This window comes from Callospermophilus lateralis, chromosome 5, assembly GCF_048772815.1.
Source record: "Callospermophilus lateralis isolate mCalLat2 chromosome 5, mCalLat2.hap1, whole genome shotgun sequence".
Lineage (NCBI taxonomy): Eukaryota > Metazoa > Chordata > Mammalia > Rodentia > Sciuridae > Callospermophilus > Callospermophilus lateralis.
Genome location: NC_135309.1, coordinates 58,969,851 through 58,989,284, shown reverse-complemented (window position 1 = coordinate 58,989,284; position 19,434 = coordinate 58,969,851). Strand labels below are relative to the sequence as shown.

The 19,434-nt window shown below is 37.7% G+C and overlaps 1 protein-coding gene across 1 annotated transcript in view; it reads right to left on the bottom strand.

Moving 5' to 3' along the window:
- Gramd2b (GRAM domain containing 2B) overlaps positions 1–19,113 on the bottom strand; it is a 67,670-nt gene extending 48,557 nt beyond the window's left edge. Inside the window, exon 1 of the mRNA XM_076855900.1 lies at positions 18,859–19,113. Coding sequence (XP_076712015.1) covers positions 18,859–18,941 — 83 coding nt within the window. The 5' untranslated portion in view covers positions 18,942–19,113. The remainder of the gene's footprint in view (positions 1–18,858) is intronic.
- Between the last annotated feature and the right edge of the window lie 321 nt (positions 19,114–19,434).

Below are 19,434 nucleotides of genomic sequence, written 5' to 3'. Positions count from 1 at the left end.
TCGCATTAAACTTATAAATTTAAGGAACACTTGTAATGTTAAAGTCTCTTTTTAAAAAAATTTTTAAATTCGTTCTAATTAATTATATATGACAGTAAAATGCATTTTGGCACATTATATATAAATGGAGTATAACTTCTCATTCTTCTGGTTGTACTGATGTAGACTTACCCAAGTCGTGTAATCATATATGCACATAGGGTAATTATGTCCAATTAATTCTACTATCCTTCCTATCCCATATCTGTTCTCCTCCCTCCACTCCCCTCTGTCTAATCCAGAGTACCTCTGTTCTCCATCCTGCCCTCCCCTCTTATTGTGACTTAGCATCTGCTTATCAGAGAAAACATTCAGCCTTTGGTTCTTTGGGATTGGCTTATTTCACTTAGCATAATATTCTCCAGTCCCATGCATTTATTGGCAAATGCTATAATTTCATTCTTCTTTAAGGCTGAGTAATATTCCATTGTGTAGTCACAATTCTTTATCCATTCATCAGTTGAAGGGCACCTGGGTTGGTTCCACAGTTTAGCTATTGTGAATTGAGCTGCTATAATCATTGATGTGGCCACACACTGTAATATGCTGATTTTAAGGGCTGACTGAAGTTGTGGCTCAGTGGCAAAGTGCTTACTTCGCACATGTAAGGCACTGGGTTCGATCCTCAGCACCACATAAAAATAAATAAATAAAATAAAGATATTGTGTCCATTTACAACTAAAAAAAGAATATTTTTTTAAAAAATATGCTGATTTTAAGTCCTTTGGGTATAAACCTAGGAGTGGGATAACTGGGTCAAATGGTAATTCCATTCCAAGTTTTCTGAGGAATCTCCATATTACTTTCCATAGTGGTTGTACCAATTTGCAGTTCCAAAGTTCTGAAGAAGGTAAACAATTATTCAAGTTATGTTTTTTAGTAGTTATATTGTTTTACTTTACGTCCTATTAAATTTATCTATAGGCATTTTATATTTTGGGATTCTTATCCATACCTCTTTTTCTAATTTCTTTTTTAAAATTTGGTAAGAAAGCTATTTGGTTTGACTTACAATTTGGTAAGTCAGCCAGCTTACTGAATTCTCTTGTTTCTGACTGCTTTTGTTGTTAGTTCACTTGAATAAAAAAATACTGTATAATAAAATTTCACCTCTGTTCAAACTTGTATATTGAGAAAGTCCAACCTCCTGCAGGTCACTCTTAACCTAGGTGTCTTTGATTTTCCTTATTGCTTTCGTTCTCTGATGTATGCTCCCTTTTAAATTTTTTGGCACTAATAACTGAACCCAGGGGTGCTTTAACACTGAGCGACATCCCCAGTCCTTTAAAAAATGTTTGTAAGTTTTTCTTTTGAGATAGGGTCTTACTGAGTTGCTAAGGTTTGCCCCAAATCACCTGAGCTGGTTTTGAAGTTGGATCCTCATTCCTCAGCCTCCTGAGTGGCTGGGATTATAGGTTTGTGGCACCATGCCTAGCCATATGTTCCTTTTATTGAGAACTCTGACACATGGACACTTCATTGTCTTTCTGGATGGCATCTAACAACTCATGACCTTTACTGCCACATCACAGAAATCACTTGGGTTAAAGCTTGGTTTCACTGGGGCTAATGAAGCTCCCTGTGGCAACCCTTCACCACCATAACCTCTCCAATGTCCCCACTGACTGCCTGTGACCGCCTACCCTTCCAATTCTCATCCAGCTGCCACCCTCCCCTCCTGTGCTTGATATTTCCATGGTCCTCCAGCCTGTCAGTCCCTCTGGACTTTACTTACTTCCCGAGATAGCTCAGACCACACATTTCAGTGATCAGTCTATTTTCCAGTTCTTCTGCAACATCCACTCAACCTATTACCCTCCTTCCCACATTAGCTCCAAATTTTTATGTACTAGTTCATGAATGCTGAGGTTGAGAAGGAAAACATTCAGTCCTTGTGGACTGGTGCCTCTGTTGTCAGCTGGGCCCCAGCTGTTCTTGGACACCCTCCATTCCTATTCCTTCAACTCATACTCCAAACGATCTCCGTACTTCTCAAGCCCCTAATCAAACACAGTTCACCCACTAGAGGAACAAAGCCAAAGACTTCTCTAAGAAAGCTGAAAATTTAAAGTGCACAGATTAGAGCAGCCACCTACCTTCTCTTGTGCTACAATTACATGTGCCTGCACTGACTGAGTCTATTTGTTCCTCCAGTTGCAAGATGTAAGGTCTTTCTCCTATTCATGTTGGAGCCCATTTGCTGATGGGCTTGTTCCATCAGTTATCAGATATGCTACATCATCTTCTCCCTCTCTGCTGGCTCTTTCTCCTAGTTTATCACACTCTGTCATCTAAAACATAAAACCTTCTATGGACCTCATTGCTCTAGTTACCTTCCTCTCTTTCCTTTATTTCTCAGTGGAATGTCTTGATGTTCTAGTCCATAAATGCGGTGTCTGCTTCCTCATTTCCCACTTACGCAATTTGTGACAGTCTAACCTCTATGCCTGTCATGCCACTAAAATTTCCCTGGACAAGTTTACTAGTGACTTCTACATCAGTAAGTGCTAAGGGCATTATAGTAGTTCTCTTAATGCTGGTTTTGGTAGCACCAAGACTGTTCTCTCTCTCTCTCTCTCTCTCTCTCTCTCTCTCTCTCTCCCTCACACACACACACACACACACACACACACACTTTCTGTCTTCTTTTCTGGAGTCATTGTTGATTCTATCTGACTTTCTTATTCCAGTAAGAGAATCATTTCAATTCCATTTACATTAAATTCAAAAGCTGTTTTTATTATATTATTTTAAATTCAATTCAGAGGGTTGTGTTCTTTCATCCTTATTATTTTTTTTTTTTTCATATTCCATCAAGCAGCGCTGAGCTCACAGAACTTGGCTGGCATTCCTGTTCCCTCAAGTTCAGCACTCCCAGGAATTCTCCTCCCTGTGAGAGGCTGGGTGTGACGACATTAAAAAAAAAAAAGCACCAGAGTTCCTGTCTTCAAATACCTCGTATCTTCCAGGCACAGCATCAGACCTTCACATATATAATCTTACTTAATTTGCACTACAGGCTCCTGTTACCCAGATGGGAAACTGAGGCTCAGAGAGGCCATGTGATTTACTATTGTGAAGTCCCACAGATGGTGAAGGGGCAGAGCAGAGCTCTGAACCCCGGTGGTTATCCTGCGTGCCTGGCCATTGCCCAGCCTGGCTCACTCACTGCTGGCTCAGAGTTTCATACGATGAGTAGGGGGTCAGGCATACAGCCAAGGCAGGGGTGGGTCGCGTGTGAATGAAAGGAGGTAGTGTGGATGTTGACTATCTCTTAAGAGTCTCTTTTCTTTCTTTTTTTTTAATATTTATTTTTTTAGTTTTAGGTGGACACAATATCTTTATTTTATTTTTATGTGGTGCTGAGAATCGAACCCAGTGTCTCACGCATGCTAGGCGAGCGCGCTACCACTTGGGCCACATCCCCAGCCTCCAAAGAGTCTTTTTTCCTTGTTAGTTTTTTCATGATTCTTTTCTTCTGATTGATTTTTGTGCTGTTTATTCCTCTGCATTTTTGTGGCCTCTTCTATTGATCTTCATCCAAACATAGGCTCATTCCTAAGTTCTGTCTTTGGTTTCTTCTTCTCTCCATTGGAAAATCCCATCCAGTCTCCATCTACTATAACCTATAGGTCAACAATTCCCAAATCTGTCTTCCAGCTCTGATCTCCACTCTGATGTCGACTTTTTATAAGAGAATTCATTTCAATACTGCAAATATTCTTTACCTCCTATGTTTTATGGATTAATATAATGGCATCACAACCCACACAGCCCTCCTGGAGGGAGAAAATAAGAGTCATCCTAGCTTCCTCCCTCTACCCATCAAATCCATCACTGGCTCTTACTGTTTTCTCTCTCAATATTTCTCAAATTTATTTTCTCCATTTCTCCTATCAAATAATCTCACTTGGATTGCTTCCCAGTCAGCTAAACCCTGCTTCCTGCTTTGTTTGCCAATAAATCTATCTTAAACCCTGCTGCTCCCCGGATTGTCTCTAAAAAGCTCAATCTTGACTGTATCACATCTCGGGTTAATCCCTTTGAGAGTTCCCTATCCCTTATAATAAACCTAAGTTCTTTCTCATTGCATTAAAATATCCCTCTTCTTTGAACTTTCACCAAACCACTGTTCCTGATGCACACATTGCTATTCCATTTTACACAATTTAATGTCCAAGTCATATAAACTTTCCATAGCTGCCAGGCCATGACTTCATCACTGTGTCTTTATTTAGGCTCTTTTTTGTTTTGAATGACTTTTTTTTTTCCCCCTGAGGGGGCTTATTCCTCTTCCTCCTAAAAACTTACCCAGATTCATCATTTCCCCTAAGAAGCCTTCCTTTACCCCTATGTTGGGCTAGTTCCTTCCTCATTATTCTCTTAAAAAGGTTTTTCTTATTTTATCATTCTTATTTATCACAACAGATTAAAATTCATATTTAAGGTCATGTTAAGATACTGTTCAAATTACAGTGATAAATTATCTAGAATGTATACAAAGAAACTCAACAGCAAGAAAATAAATAACCTAATTGAAAAAATGGGCAATTAGGGCTGGGGATATTGTACAGCACTTCCTTGGCATGTGCAAGGCCCTAAGCACAGTGACACCAAAACAAAAAAAAAAAAAAAAAGGAAAAAGGGTGGGTGGCGGGTGGTCAGAGACCTAAACACACATTTCTCAAAAGAAGACACACAAATGGGCAAACAAATATATTAAAAATGTTCAACAAGACTAATCATCAGGGAAATGCAAACTAAAAGCACAATGAGAAATCATGTTACTCCAGGAAGAACAGCTATTATCTAAAGACTAATGATAACAAGTGCTATCGAGGATGCAGGGAAAAGGGAACCCTGGCACACTAATGCAAATTAGTATAGCCATTGTGGAAAACAGCATGGAGTTTCCTCAAAAAATAAAAAATTAGAACAACCATACGATCCAGCAGTCCCACTTCAAGGTATTATGTCCAAAGGAAAGAAATCAGTATGCTGAAGAGGCATCTGTATGTCTATGTTTGTAGCACTATTTGTTATTTCTAGGCATGGACTAGAAATAACCTAAATGTCCATACACTGAAGAATGGATAAAGTGAACGTGGTATATATACACCATGGAATACTATTCAGCCACAGAAAGAATGAGATCCTATCATTCTTGACAACATGGATGTAAAGGAGATCATTACATTATGTGAAATAAGTCAGATACAGAAAGACAAATACCACAGGATTTCATTCATACATGGACTTGAAAAAAGTTGGTCTCATAGAAATTAAGATAGATTGGAGGATACCAGAAGCTGGGGAGAGTGGGGGATTGGGGGGGATGAGGAAAGGCTGATCAATTAGTACTAAGACAGGAGTAATAAGTTCCGGTGTGCTCTTGCATAGCTGGGTGACTATAGAGAACAATAATGTATTGTATATTTCAGAAAGTAGAAGAAAGGATTTTGTATGTTTTCTTCATAAATGTTTGAAGAGATAGATATGATTAGATTTAAATATTACACAATATATACATATACTGAACTATATCATGGTACCCTGTTCACATGTACAATTTTTAGTTTTTTATGAATCAATTTAAAAATAAATTCAGTTAAAAAATTACAGTAAATCTATGTTAATGTTTTTGAGGGCAGGGTCTGTGCCTACTACATCTTACTATCCTATAATGTAGCATAATGCTTAATAATTGTAGGTCCTCAAAAATGTGCATTAAATTCAATTATTGATGTAAGAAAAATACTTTCAATAGTAAATAATAGAATGTATATTAAAAGTGCTAGTACAATCATTAAGTTTAACTGGGCAGCTAATATCCCTTTTGATTTCCCCGATTTCATTTCTGAGACAAAGGACATTTTAACCTTCAATTGTATTCTGCATTCAAGTGCAATAAATGATTATTCTCAGATATGAAGTATACTAGAGAAGTCTGAAGCTCTACTGACAATAAATTTGATTCCATTTGTATTACAGGCTTAAATTAAGTAACTTGACTAGACAGTTCTACTGTGGCCAGTCCATGAAGCCCTGTGGTCAGGAGGGGCTGTCTGAACCCGACATGAATTGCTGATCTACCTTTACAATGTGAAAGAGGACAGTTTAGGTTTGTTCCAGTGGCAGTTCTGCTTTAAACTAGTATAAATTTACCTAGGGAAAGACTTCAAAAGAAAAAAATAAATTAAGAGGCCAAAAACATGTAAGAAAGCAAGGATTCTATTCCCATTTAAGACGCTTTTCTCAGTTTGTTCAGCCAAATAGAATTCTTTACACAGAGGCTACCTCGGAGCGCTGAGAAGTAGGGCAGTTTCTTCAAAGACTGGTCCTCTTCAGGCTGGAAGAAATCTAACAACTCTGGCCATTCAGTCCTCTCCTTTTACAGAGGAGGGAACTGAAGACCATAGAGGAGAAAGATTTCCCCAAGTGTCAAAGAGGCAGAAGTGCCAAAGCTGGGAGAGAGGCAGAGAGCAAAGCAAGGAGGGGAATGCCCAGGGGACCCCAAGCCCTCCCCTTCACTCTCCCTGCTCAGCCCTGAAGCCCACCACTCCAGCCTCCAGCAACCCCTAAGCAGGCATCCAAAACAAGAATTCCAACTTACAAGTATACTATCCTTGTTCTTCCCTCTGCTTGGAATGATTTTTTTCCCTTTAATTTGTGGCTGAATTCTTTATTAGCCTTCAAGCTTACTTCAAACATCACCTCTCATCTGCTTATCTCGAGAAAAACTGATGGCCTACATCTTTGTTCCTATAGCATTTGATACCAAGTGAAATTCCTATCACATGGTATTAGTAATGTATGTATCCCACTCTCTATCCCCAAACTGGGAACTCCTAAAGGACATCATACACAGGTAACTTGGCCTCAGATTCCCAGCACGGAGTAAGTGCTAGGTAAGTTCTTGTTGAATTACAGTGGTTAGAGGACTGGAGACTGTCAAAAATCAGATTTCAGATAAAATGGCTGTGAAATGGCTGTGCTAATGAATCTATCATGACCAGAAGTCCAGAACAGGAAAATACGTTTGCCTTGAATATGCTCAGGGATTTACCAGGGAGTAGACCAATCTGCTACCAGATGTTAACTATTAGTGGCACTTAGGCAGTAATGGAAAAGCTTAATGCTAATAACTGGTAATTACCGTATGGGAAAGTCAAGAGTAATGCCTTGCATACAGTGGAAAAGAACCACCTGGTGTAAAACTATAACATGGAAAGGAAAACTGAAAAAAAAAAAAAAAAGTAAACTCTATACAAATTCCCATTACATGTAATGAAGGAGAAAATGGCACAAGGAAACTGTGATAGCTTAACCTCCCCTGTAGAAATTCACAGATATTTTTCAAAAATTGTTTTCCATAATAGATATGGTATACTTTTCAAAAAAAGGAGTTATACATTACAGTTGCATCTTCAAAATATTTTTTAATGCTTATTATGTGCCAACACCTATCTGGGTATATTATAAACACTGAAAAAAATATTTGGGAACAGAATAGTAACTACAAATGTTTACTGTTTTCATAACGCAGTTAACAAAGTAATAAATCTAGATTTGAAAGTGTGAAACCGGCTTGTAAGTATGGAGAGAAGCTGTCTTAATATTTTATAGTCACATCTTGTTTTTGATCACACATGAGCTCATTCACAGAGTGGTTTAAAGGTATTTAAACTATTCTTATCCACCTCATCACCAAATTTTGACTTTAAACAACTTCAGGCTGTTTCTAAAACCTGAATTCACTCTGAAAGGAAGAATATTTGCCAACCTTATGACTAGTCAAGGAGCCAGATCCAGGCTTTGAAAGCAGCTCTGCGAGACGAATTTCAAAAAGATTGTGTGCAACTGCAGCATTGTTGAAAAAGCTCTTGGGTTCCTTAGGTGACTATTCTTAGACAACATTCACATGCTTCTTCAATTAGTCATGTTACTTTATAGAGACAGACTGTGCTTGTGCAACAAAGAACTCAAAACTATGGTTTTTAAAAGTTGGAATTTATGAATGACCACTGTGCAAATCACAATGTCAAGCTGCATCTGAGAAATTCGACTTTCTACTGTCAGATTTGAGTACAACACAAGTACCCAATGAGGCCAAATACAGCAAAGAGTACCACTGCTCAATTATAGCTAATCTCGTCTTCTACAGAGCATTAGAAATCCTTCCAATGGTAGATCCATAGAATGGAAATGAGTCTTAGTTTTATATTTGGGAAAACAGAACTATAAAAAGTAAGAGATATACTCAGTGATACACAGACATTTAGTGGGGGTTACTTTGCCTTCTGCATCTTTGCTTTTCCTAAATTTAGGGAGCTTGTATTATTAATGATTTTAGCAAGCTGGTTCAGATTAGGCTGCCTGCTTTTGAAATTTGGCTTCAACATTTTTTAATTTCTATGACCTTGGGCAAGTCCCTGTGTCTCTGTTGTACATAAAATGTGATGAAACAGTATTACCTCAGTATAAATACAGATGTCAAAGCATGGTAAACAGTGTCTAAAACAGCACTGATATGTTTAATCTCTGATATATTTTGAAAGAAGATTAAATCTCAAAATAATATATGCCTTTCCTCTATTCCTCTTTCCTTATGAGCAAAGGCTTTATCTTCTTCATCCTGGATTCCAAGATGTTCTGTATGGCTCCCAATGTGCCAAACTACTTAGTACATGTCAGCTGAACACAAGAACAAATCTCTCCAGTCATCAGCAATTGTCAAACACTGCCTACCTTTCTCCTAGCTCCTATGCCATTTATAATTCTCTCATCTCATAGGTCCTGATGAAAGGTCTGATATTTTTTAATGTTAGAATTTCAGCAAAGGTGCTGTGCTTCTTTGTGACATACACAGCACTATAGACTAGGGGTTTCAAAATAATGGTTAGGGTTTTTCAGATAATAATATTTAACAGTAAAGGACACAAAAACTGACATGTCTCTGAGGTTCTTCCCAGTTTTTAACTTACTGAAGAAGATGGAAGACATAATTTGAAAAAAATCTAGAAAGATAACAAATATGGGTATGATCATACACCTGACTTTTATAGACTTCAAAAAAACACCAACATGCATATACAGATCAACAGCAGATCAATACCTCCAGTTGGAGGAAGAGGCATGTCCACACCCAGCTCATTGTCTGAGATGTCATTGCTAAGGTATGGAATGGTGTAGAGAGAAGTGCATCTTCCAGGATGGAAGAAGATGGTTAATGCAAGTAAGCATTTTAAAAATTTCTCTTTTCAATATAACCTCAGTATTATTTATTGCTATCTTTTCTAATTCTCTTCTTTCTAATACTTTATAGTGACAATAAACTGGTTTATGGTTTACTATATTATTCTTTATTGTTATTTTTGAATGTACTCCCACATGTGCATGTGGAGACTATAAAACAGAATGCCATGTTATGCCAGCAACTCCCTCCCTCATATACCTCAGTGGCAGAGTCTCCTGTCACTTTCTCTTGTGCTTGGTTTCATCTCTTACTGTTTTGTTCATACATTACAGGCAATGCCACTGCCTACATACCAGACAGGCTAGGTGTGCGGTTGACTACAGCATCTAGGTTTGTGAAGGCACTTGATCACATTCACATCACGACAAAGTCACCTCATGACACCTTTCTCAGAATGTATTCCTGTCATTAAGCCATGTATGAATGTATGTACATTGGAACATGGCTATCTTAAGAAAAAAAAAACAAAACAAATTTAAAAATACTTGACTTTTTGGGGTTTTGTCTTTGTTTTTGTAGTTGTAGATGGACAGCATGCCTCTATTGTATCTGTTTATTTTTATGTGGTGCTAAGGATCAAACCCAGTGCTTTACACGTGCTGGACAAGCACCCTGCCACTGAGGTACAGCCCTAGTCCTCATGTTGTTTTTAAATGACAATAGCATTAAGAAGAAAAACAGAACCTTGGGAGATAGTTAGTATCTTTGACATGAGAAGCTACAAGATGGGAGGCAGGAGAAACGCCTTTAGTTTTTATTTTGTATGTATCTATATTGTTTTAGATTTCAGAACTTATAATATACATATGACTTTAAAAATGTCAACACCAACATGAAGGTTATAATCCAAGTCTGTCATTAAAAAAGTAATAAATTTATATGCAAAATATTAAAAGGTTGTTAAAAAAAAGAAAAGCACCCAAATATCATGGCCTGAGTTACCCTTGACATTGTGATTTGGAGAGTGTTTTAAATCTTTTTTTTTTGTGTGTGTGTGTGTGTGTTACTAGGGATTGGTCCTAGGGGCCCTCTATCACTGAGCAATATCCCAGCCTTTTTTAAAATTTATTTTGAGACAGGATCTTGCTAAATTAACCAGACTGGGCTTGAACTTGTGATCTCCTGCCTTAGCCTCCTGAGTCACTAGGATTACGGGCATGTGCCACCTCACCTGGCAAGTTTTTAAAATCTTAAGTGTAAATATCATTTGGCCAACATTAACAGATATTCATTATATAATAATATGGCCTGCCTTTCAGCTGCTTATAATCTTGTTTCTCTGCTAATGTGAATGTCCTTTCTCTTAAACCTACAACATATATACATGCATTGCCAATGGAAATATAAAATGCTGCAATTACTTGAGAAAACCAGCTCCTCAAAAAGTTAAATACAGAATACCATATGACATAGCAATTCCACTTATAGGCACATCTTCAAGAGAAATGACAGCATTTGTGTGCACCAAAATTTGCATGCATGGGTTCACAGCAGCATTATTCCTAACAGCTAAAAAGTGAAAACAACCTAAATGCTCCACAGGTAAACATATAAGACTTGATACACCCATTTGATTGAATCCTATTCATGAACTACTGGGACATGTAGTTCATGGAGGAACCTCAACCTATGATAGGAAGTGCAAGAAAGCAGACACAAGAGACCACATACTGTGTGATTCCATTTACAGGTGGTCGTCAACTTGTGATCCACTGATGATCTTTCCACCTTATGAAGGTGCAAAAACAATACAGATTCAATAGAAGTCATACTTTACTTCTTGAATTTTGGTCTTTTCCCAGGTTAGTGATCTGTGGTATGATGTCCTCTCCTGAGGCTGGACAGCAGCAGTGAGCCACAGCTCTCAGTCAGCCATGTGAGTAGGCCTTTACTGCACACCATGTTGCTAAGCTGTGATGCATTATAGTTTAGATATATTAAATGCATTTTCAACTTACTGTATTTTCAACTTACGTTGAGTTTATTGGGACAGAACCCGATGGGCATCTGTACATAAAATGTTGAGAAAGGTAGGTTTAAGGGACAGAAAGAAGAGTGCCCCAAGGCTGAGGTTGGGGCTGGAAATAGCGATTAAGTATGAATGTGTCTGAGGAATTCAGTGGAAGGAAGAAAAGGCTCTAAATAAGGTGATGGTGTTGGTGCACCACTTAGTGCACCATTAGTAAATGTCATTAGGAATGGGTTGCTATGATTTGGATCTGAGATATCTCCCAGTGGCCACATGTCGAAGGCTTGGTGCCCAGCTGGTGATACTACTGGGAGGTTGTAGAGACTTTAGGATGTAGGACCTAGTTGAAGGAAGTAAGACAGTGGAGGTACACCTTTAAAGAGTTTATTCATTCCTTAAACCTTCTTAGCTGCTTCCTGACTACCATAAGGTGAGCACTCTGTTTTGCCACATCTCTTTTCCATGGTGTGCTGCCTCACCATAATGATGTGGCCAAGTGACTATGGATTGAAACTTATAAAATTGTGAGCCAAAAAATTCTTTTCCCCTTTACATTGTTTTTCTGGCGTATTTTGTTACAGCAATACAAAGCTGACTTAATACATGGGTAAGTTTTATGACATATAAAACATACTCAATTAACCTGTTAAAAATAATATGCATCTTGGGACATCACGTACCATAATACATACAGGGACCTCTGAGATATGTGGAATGATGTGACAGTGACAGCATATAAAGCAATCTACCTTGGGGAGTGCAGTTAAAGTTGGTCCGGCTTCTCTTCTAAGGGCAAATAATCAAACCTATGTTCCTGGAGGACAAAAAAGAACTCATTCATGTGGCTGAGGAGGTGTCTTTCCCCAGGACCTTTGTCTTCTTGTATTTGAAAATATGTGAAGTGCCTAAAGCTGAGCATTTAAAGAAAGAGGAAGGTATTGAAGACAGTTCTGTTGGAATTTAGCAAATAGAAAAAAAAAACTCAGTAGTTTAAAGCTGAGAATCCATGAGAACAAAGCTCAGGGCCAGAAAGCAGGATGTGAAAAATTAAAGGATCATGGATAAAAGATTTAGACAACAGATGTGATAATCTCAAATAAGTGAATAATATCTAAATAAGCCAGGAGGCCACAAAACAGTTATGGCATAAGAACTTTTTTGCATAGAGTAGAAAACAGAATGCCACATCAGACTTTTGGGAACCTTTGAGTGCTATCATAAGACTCCTCAAAACTACACAGTAGGTGTTGTTGCAGGCTACTGTAAGAGTTTGTCTCCTGAATTTTAACAATTTAGCACAATTACATTTTATATCATCCTTCTACCCCCACCCCATAGCATGTCCCAGACCTTGAACAATTAAGGACTAACATAGCTTCAGTCTGGGCAAAAAGCATTTCTTATATTTCCCATTCAAACTTCAAATTGAACTGGGCATGGTGGTACACTCCTAGCAATATGGGAGGCTGAGACAGGAGAATCACAAACTGGATGTCAGCTTCTTGACAACTTATTTTAAGACTTTGCCTCAAAATTCAAATAAAAAAATAAATTAAATAAATAAATAAGCTGGTGATGTAGCTCGGTGGTAAAGTGCTCCTGTGTTAAATCCCCAGCACCTAAATAAATAAATAAATAAATTTGAAATTGAGCCTATATGAAACAGAAGATGAAACTGAGACTCTAGGGGCTCAGTCATTTGCCGTGGTCACATCTCTAGCAGATAAAAAAGCCAGTTTCAAACTTTTGTTTCCTAAAGTCTACTTTCTTAGCCACTTTATGAGCAGCCTTGATAAATCAGCAATTTTCTGTGACATTAATCTGGACATATAGCTGATCTACTTCATATTTCTTTTCAAAAACTTTCAAACCAGAAAATATGCTATTGTTCTCTATTTTTCAAATATTTCCATTAATTGTTGTACTTTAATACACTTTTTATATTTCCTAATATGATATACATAAATTTTTCTTCCTACCTCAAAATTTATATTAGAAATTGAACCGGCTCTGTTTGTATATACATATACATATATGTATATGTATATATTTATTTAAATAAATATATAAAATAAAATTATATATTTATTTAAATAAATATATACATATACATATATCTTTAGTATTTATATATATGTATATATATATATATATATATATATATATATATACACACACACACACACATGCATAGAAAGATAAAAATATAATGAGATTCTTTTGCTAAATAGGAACTCTCAACGTTCAGAGTTGAACAAGCACTAGAGAAATCAAATTATACTCAATAAGTATTTGCCTTTGCTTCTCTTGCTTGCAATAGAAGATCAATTCCTAACTCTTCATTGTGATTGTCAAGTACCCCTAATATGCCATGCACAAAGACAGTATGGCTTATATAATACTTCCTTTCATGGTAGGCTGTTTATTTTTACTTGAATTCAATATTAAAAGCAAAAATATATATCTAAAATAATTCATACTAGAGAGCTGCCATTTATTGATAACCCCCGCCTCCACCTCTGTACTGGCAGATGAAACCCATGGCCTCCAATGCTAGATAAGGGCTTTACCACTCTGCTACATTCCCAGCTTCCTGCCTCAGCCTCCCTAGTAGCTAGGATTACAGGTGTGTAGTAATACCACACCTAACTGAGAGCTTCCTTTTAAGGTAAATATTTATGTGGCATACATCTGTCCTCTTCTTATATATGGAGATGAAAAAATTTCTAGAACTCTTATGCACTGAATTATTAAAATTTAAATATTAAAAATTCAAATTGTGGGCTGGGGCTATAGCTCAGTGGCAGAGTGCTTGCCTACCACATGTGAGGCACTGGGTTTGACCCTTAGCACCACATAAAAATAAAAACAAAAATTAAAGTATGTTGTCCACCTACAACTATAAAAAAATTGTTAAATTCAAATTGCATTTAAAGTGTATATTATATGTGATATAATTTATTATCTGGAATATGAATCAAGGTAAGTTTTGCTGAGAAATATATCAGCATTAGGTTTAGCTCTTTGTTGAAATTCACTAAAAGCAACTTGGTCATTACAAAATCTGGCCCCTAAGAAACTAAGAAATAAAACTATGTTTTATAAAATGTATGTTAAAAAAAGTTAGGCCACACTAGAACTGTCTATGTAATGGTACATACAATTCAGAATAAGAAAGGCAATAAAAATGGGCGAAACTGGATCTCAAAAGGAGATATACAGCTAAATTACCTATTCTTTGTCAGAAAAAGAGTACAGTGTTATTTTCAAAGCAAATACGCAGTTCAGTGATGAGTGAATCAACAGCTTCACTAGCTACAGCTCTCTGGAAAGTAAATGTATCTAAAAATAATTGATAGAAATTTTAAGGAAATGGTAAAATGTAGAATTTTCCCTGACATAGTCCAGATGAATGGCAGCTATATTATATATTTTAATTACTGGGTCAGGGGTCTCAAGCGCCTTAGTTCACTAACGGATGGTTTATGAAAGTGACTACTTGTTTGCCTTCTGAGAAATTCAGTAAGGAGAAAATGCAATCAGAGTTTGTGATCTATTTAGGGAAAGACACTCAATGTAATCTGGTGGTTAACATGTGAGTTAATATATGTTAACAACTTAAACAGTGCTTTGTATAAACTAACCCTTCAATAAGCATTAATTGTTAAATAGCAGTAGCGAAATTCCATAGGACTGACCCTGTAGGTACAATGTGAGCACCCATAAAGAAGAGATGTTTGTGGACAGTGATAAGGGAAGGCTTTAAGTGAAGAGGAACTGAGTTCTAGAATTGTAAGAGACAGAGAGGGAACTGCTTGAGCGAAGGAATAGAGGTGAGGAGAAGAAAGGCAGATGGGGATTCATTCAGTCCTACAGTAGGCATATATTTTGTTCAATTTGCATAGTGTCTCTTTTTTGTTTTATAAGAAATATACACTTTATTTAATTATTTTTAATTTATATGTTTAACTGATTGATCACAATTGTGTACATTTATGGGAAACAGTGCAATGTTTTGATATATGTATAAAATACGAAAGGATTAAGTCAAGCTAATATCTGGCACCTCACTTACCTATGATTTTTATAAGACATTTGAAATTTACTCTTAAGTTATTTAAAAATATACATAGTTACTGACTAGATACAGTCACCCTGCTGTGCAACAGACCTCAAAACATTGAACCCTTTGCATCCTTTGATGAACAACTCCACATCATCCCCAGCCTGTGGCAAACATCATTCCACTCAACTTCAAGGAAATCAACATTTCTACATTTCACATATAAATGAGATCACATTCTGTTTGTCAATCTGTGCCTGGCTTATTCCATTTAACATAATGTCCTGCAGATATATCTGTGTGGCAAATGACAGATTTCTTTCTTTTTAAAGGATACACTATTTATATGCTGCTTTTTCTTTATCCATTCATCCATTGATATGTGAAGGCTGATTCCACACATTGACTACTATGAATAATGCTACAGAGAATATGGGAGTACTGCATAATACCTCTTTAAGTAGAGGACTGCTTATGTGGTTGTCTATAAAAGATGTACATGCTGACCAGTATTAGGCGATGAGGTAAAAAAGAGTCTTATGAGTGCCCAAATCATTAAAGAAAGATCTTAAAATCTTAGCAGAGGAGGCTGTGTTTCAGAGTAGGCCATGGAAAGTGACTCTAGATTCTAGATTCTGGAGCTAAGGAATGGGAATAAGTTACTGTGCAGTGGTTACAAGTTGGCTCTTGAATGAGTTTCAGTATTCTTATCTGCAAAATAGAGATAAAAATAGTGCCTATCTCATTCCATGTGCAAATGCATGTAAAGTGTTGAGCATACTCCCTGCACATAGCAAGCATTCTCAATAAATGGTGGAGATCATTACCTACCTACGAGACTTGGTTCTAGGTCACAAGCCTAGGTGGGTATACAGTGACAGACACAGGGAAATGGGGAAGAGTGAGCCACTCAAATTCTCCTAGAAGAATGTCCATGAGGACCCCTGAACTTCAATAAGACTTTGAGCACAGCAGTTAATTAATCTAAATATAAAGTCTAAAACAGAAAAGCTAGACAGGATTTCTAAGCATAAATATTTGGCAGCCTAGAATGATTTCAATACAGAATCACCACACTAATGCATAATTGTGATAATGACATTCTTTCTTAAAATTACTCTTATTCTGACACCAGAACAAGAGTTTAAGAACTCAGAAGATAACAGTATCTAAAATCTTAGATCAAATCAGAGATGACTTTAGTAAACACAGATACCATTTTGTAGGGAAAAACAAACTTCCAAAAATAACAGAGTTTGCCAAAGACTGACAAATAGGTAAAAATCTTTACTATACAGAAGATTCAATTATAGGCCTTGTCTGTGTTTAATGTGCCAATGGCCACCGATGTATGTCCCTTGAAGTACAGTACCATATATCTGTGCCTCCCTGCTCTTGGAGTTCCAGAAGGGAAGATCCCAAATCACAGTTATCTTTGTATTGTCCACTACTGTTCAACAAGCAGGTTCTGTGGTATTTATTAAGCTGAGATGAATTTGTGAAATTCAGTTCTAAATGAAGGGCTGTGTGGGGAACTTAAGCTTCAATGTGGTTTAGGCTTATTTTCTACAAAATTATTTTCCCACCATCTGAGTTTCAAAATAAGAAAAACTTTCTATAGTCTATGGTGGACTTTTTAATCAATCAAAATCATCTCTTCATTGAGTATCTGACAACTGGGAATATGAAGATTTCAATACTTGGGAACCCTTGGATACATTTAAATCATTCTGCTTTGTGTAACTGGAGTTAAAGGCTGCCTTGGACAAGTCCTGGGCTAGGAGTTTCAAGGCCTGGATTCCAGCCTTTCTTCTGGAAAGTCTGTATCTAAAAGGGGGTTGGAGGGATAATGATACAGATAGAGATAAGAGAGAGAGAGAGAGAGAGAGAGAGAGAGAGAGACCCACCCCACAAAAAGAGTTCATGATACAACACTGTCCATATAAAAGTTCCAGAAATTTTTTCCATCTACATTTTTTCATTCTAGCATCAATAAAATGCTCGTCACCTCTAACATCTATACCATGGTGAAAGGACTTTGCCTCTTCTTCAGATAAATAAAATATACACAAGAATGATGGAATGCAAAGTAAATAGATGTAACTTGACAGTTCGTATTTTCCCTTGTATAGGAAATATTATAAAGTTAGAATTTTATATTGAGTGAGTAAACAACATTTTCAGGGGGTTTCACTTGTAGCAATTTTCTCTTTATCATGCAGAATAGGAATGTCAGATTACATTGACAATCCTGGGAAGACAAAGGATAGGGCAGCCAAAGGAGGCAGAAACCCTGGACACAATATGACCAAAGCCTTGAAATGACACATCAAAGCTGTCAATGATGCTCTTCTTCTGAAACTTAGGCTTAAACTTCAGCTGGTACACATTTAGAATCTGCACTGATAGGCACAAGTCCTTATGTGGAATAAGGCTGTGATTTTTTGAAAAAAAGAAAAAAGACTCAATGATAAAATGATGGGGATTGAGTCTTCATTATTAATAAAAAGTTATCATCTTTTCATTCTAGCATCAATAAAACATTTTAATACCCCAACAACTTGACATCATAAAATAAAATTGGGTGATATTGATTTAGATATTGATTTTACTCTTACTTAAAGTTATGGTGATATAATAAATAAGCAAATGCTGAAATATCATTTTCCTTTTAAAAATAAGAATGGGAAAAATGATCATTTAAAACCCACACTTCTTCATTTAAAAAGCTATTCAAAGGAATACAGGGAAGAAAAGTCAGTTTCGCTACAGGAAATTAATCCTGTGATCAAAATATTTGAACTTTTAAGTTTCTTAAGTCAGAGTTTATAGGTCAAATAATGTGCAAATCGTGCTATTGTGCACATACATGTTTTAAGAGGAGAGTCAAAACCCAAGTGTTTTTACTGCATATTCACTGTGCTTCCTCATCTCACCCTTACACTCTCTGTACAAAAAAGTTTGGATTAAGTACTCAATCAAAGGCAGGTAGTCTTTGAGGGAAAAGATAAGACATATCTCATGTTTCTCACAACCTTTCTTGACTCTCGAGGGGAAACAGCGAAGGAGATGAGGCAAAGACACCCACAAGCTCTGAATCACATAAACCACACATCATTGTGAAGGTAGTAGTCATCTGACATCCAATAACTAGAGACAACTGGATCTCCCCAGATGTCACTAAGAAGTAGGACAACTGACATGAATGTGGGTGCAGTTTCTTGACACGCCTTGAGGATTTCAAAGTTTTCTGAGACATCCCTTGAGAAGTAAAAAAACACCAATTATGCTTTCGGATCAAATATTCCACATCCCCACCGACTCAGAGCTCCATCGCATATGTAAAAGACAGAAGGGGGAGGAGACCGAGAGATCGGGCGCCACCGAAAGAGTTCAGGACACAAGACTGTCCATATAAAAATTCCAGAAAATCTTTCCCACCCGCACTCGTCCCCGGGCAGAGAGGTCTGGGGTTGGGGCAGCGCGCGGTCTACCGCCTCGGAAGTGTCCCACCGGAGACTTCTACTTACTGGGCTGAACCAACTTTGCTCTCTCTCTTGGCGAGCACTTTCGCAGGCTTTGTGTCTTCCACATCTTGCTGTAGTTCAGTCATCAGGGCCGTGTCCACAGGGCACCTTCAGACTCGGCGCGGTTCCTTCCCGCAGGCTCCGGGGCGCAGGCCAGCGAGCCGTGCCGCGCCCTCCCCGCGCCCTCCGCCGCGCGGCGCAGCGCATCCAGGCCCCCGAGCTCCGGGGGCCGCCAACCTGGCCACGTTCGAGCCGGCGCGATTGGTCCCACCCACTGTGGGAGAGCCGGAGGGAGGGAAGGGGAGGGTCCAAGCCAAGTGACAGCCTCTTTCCCCAACCCAGGAGGCCGCCGAGGAGAACAAGGAAACCTGTTGAACTAGTCTTTCTGGGAGACGAAGCTAATTGGCCAAGCAGGTGATACATTTGCCTAAGAAGGCACAATATATTTAGCCACCTGATAAATCGGGCTTTTTTTTTTTTTTTTTTCCTACCTCGACGTAACAGGGGAATTTTAAAGAACGGCAGCGGGATCTAGATACAGGAAATGGATGCGACGGAATGGGACTTTCTCGCACACCA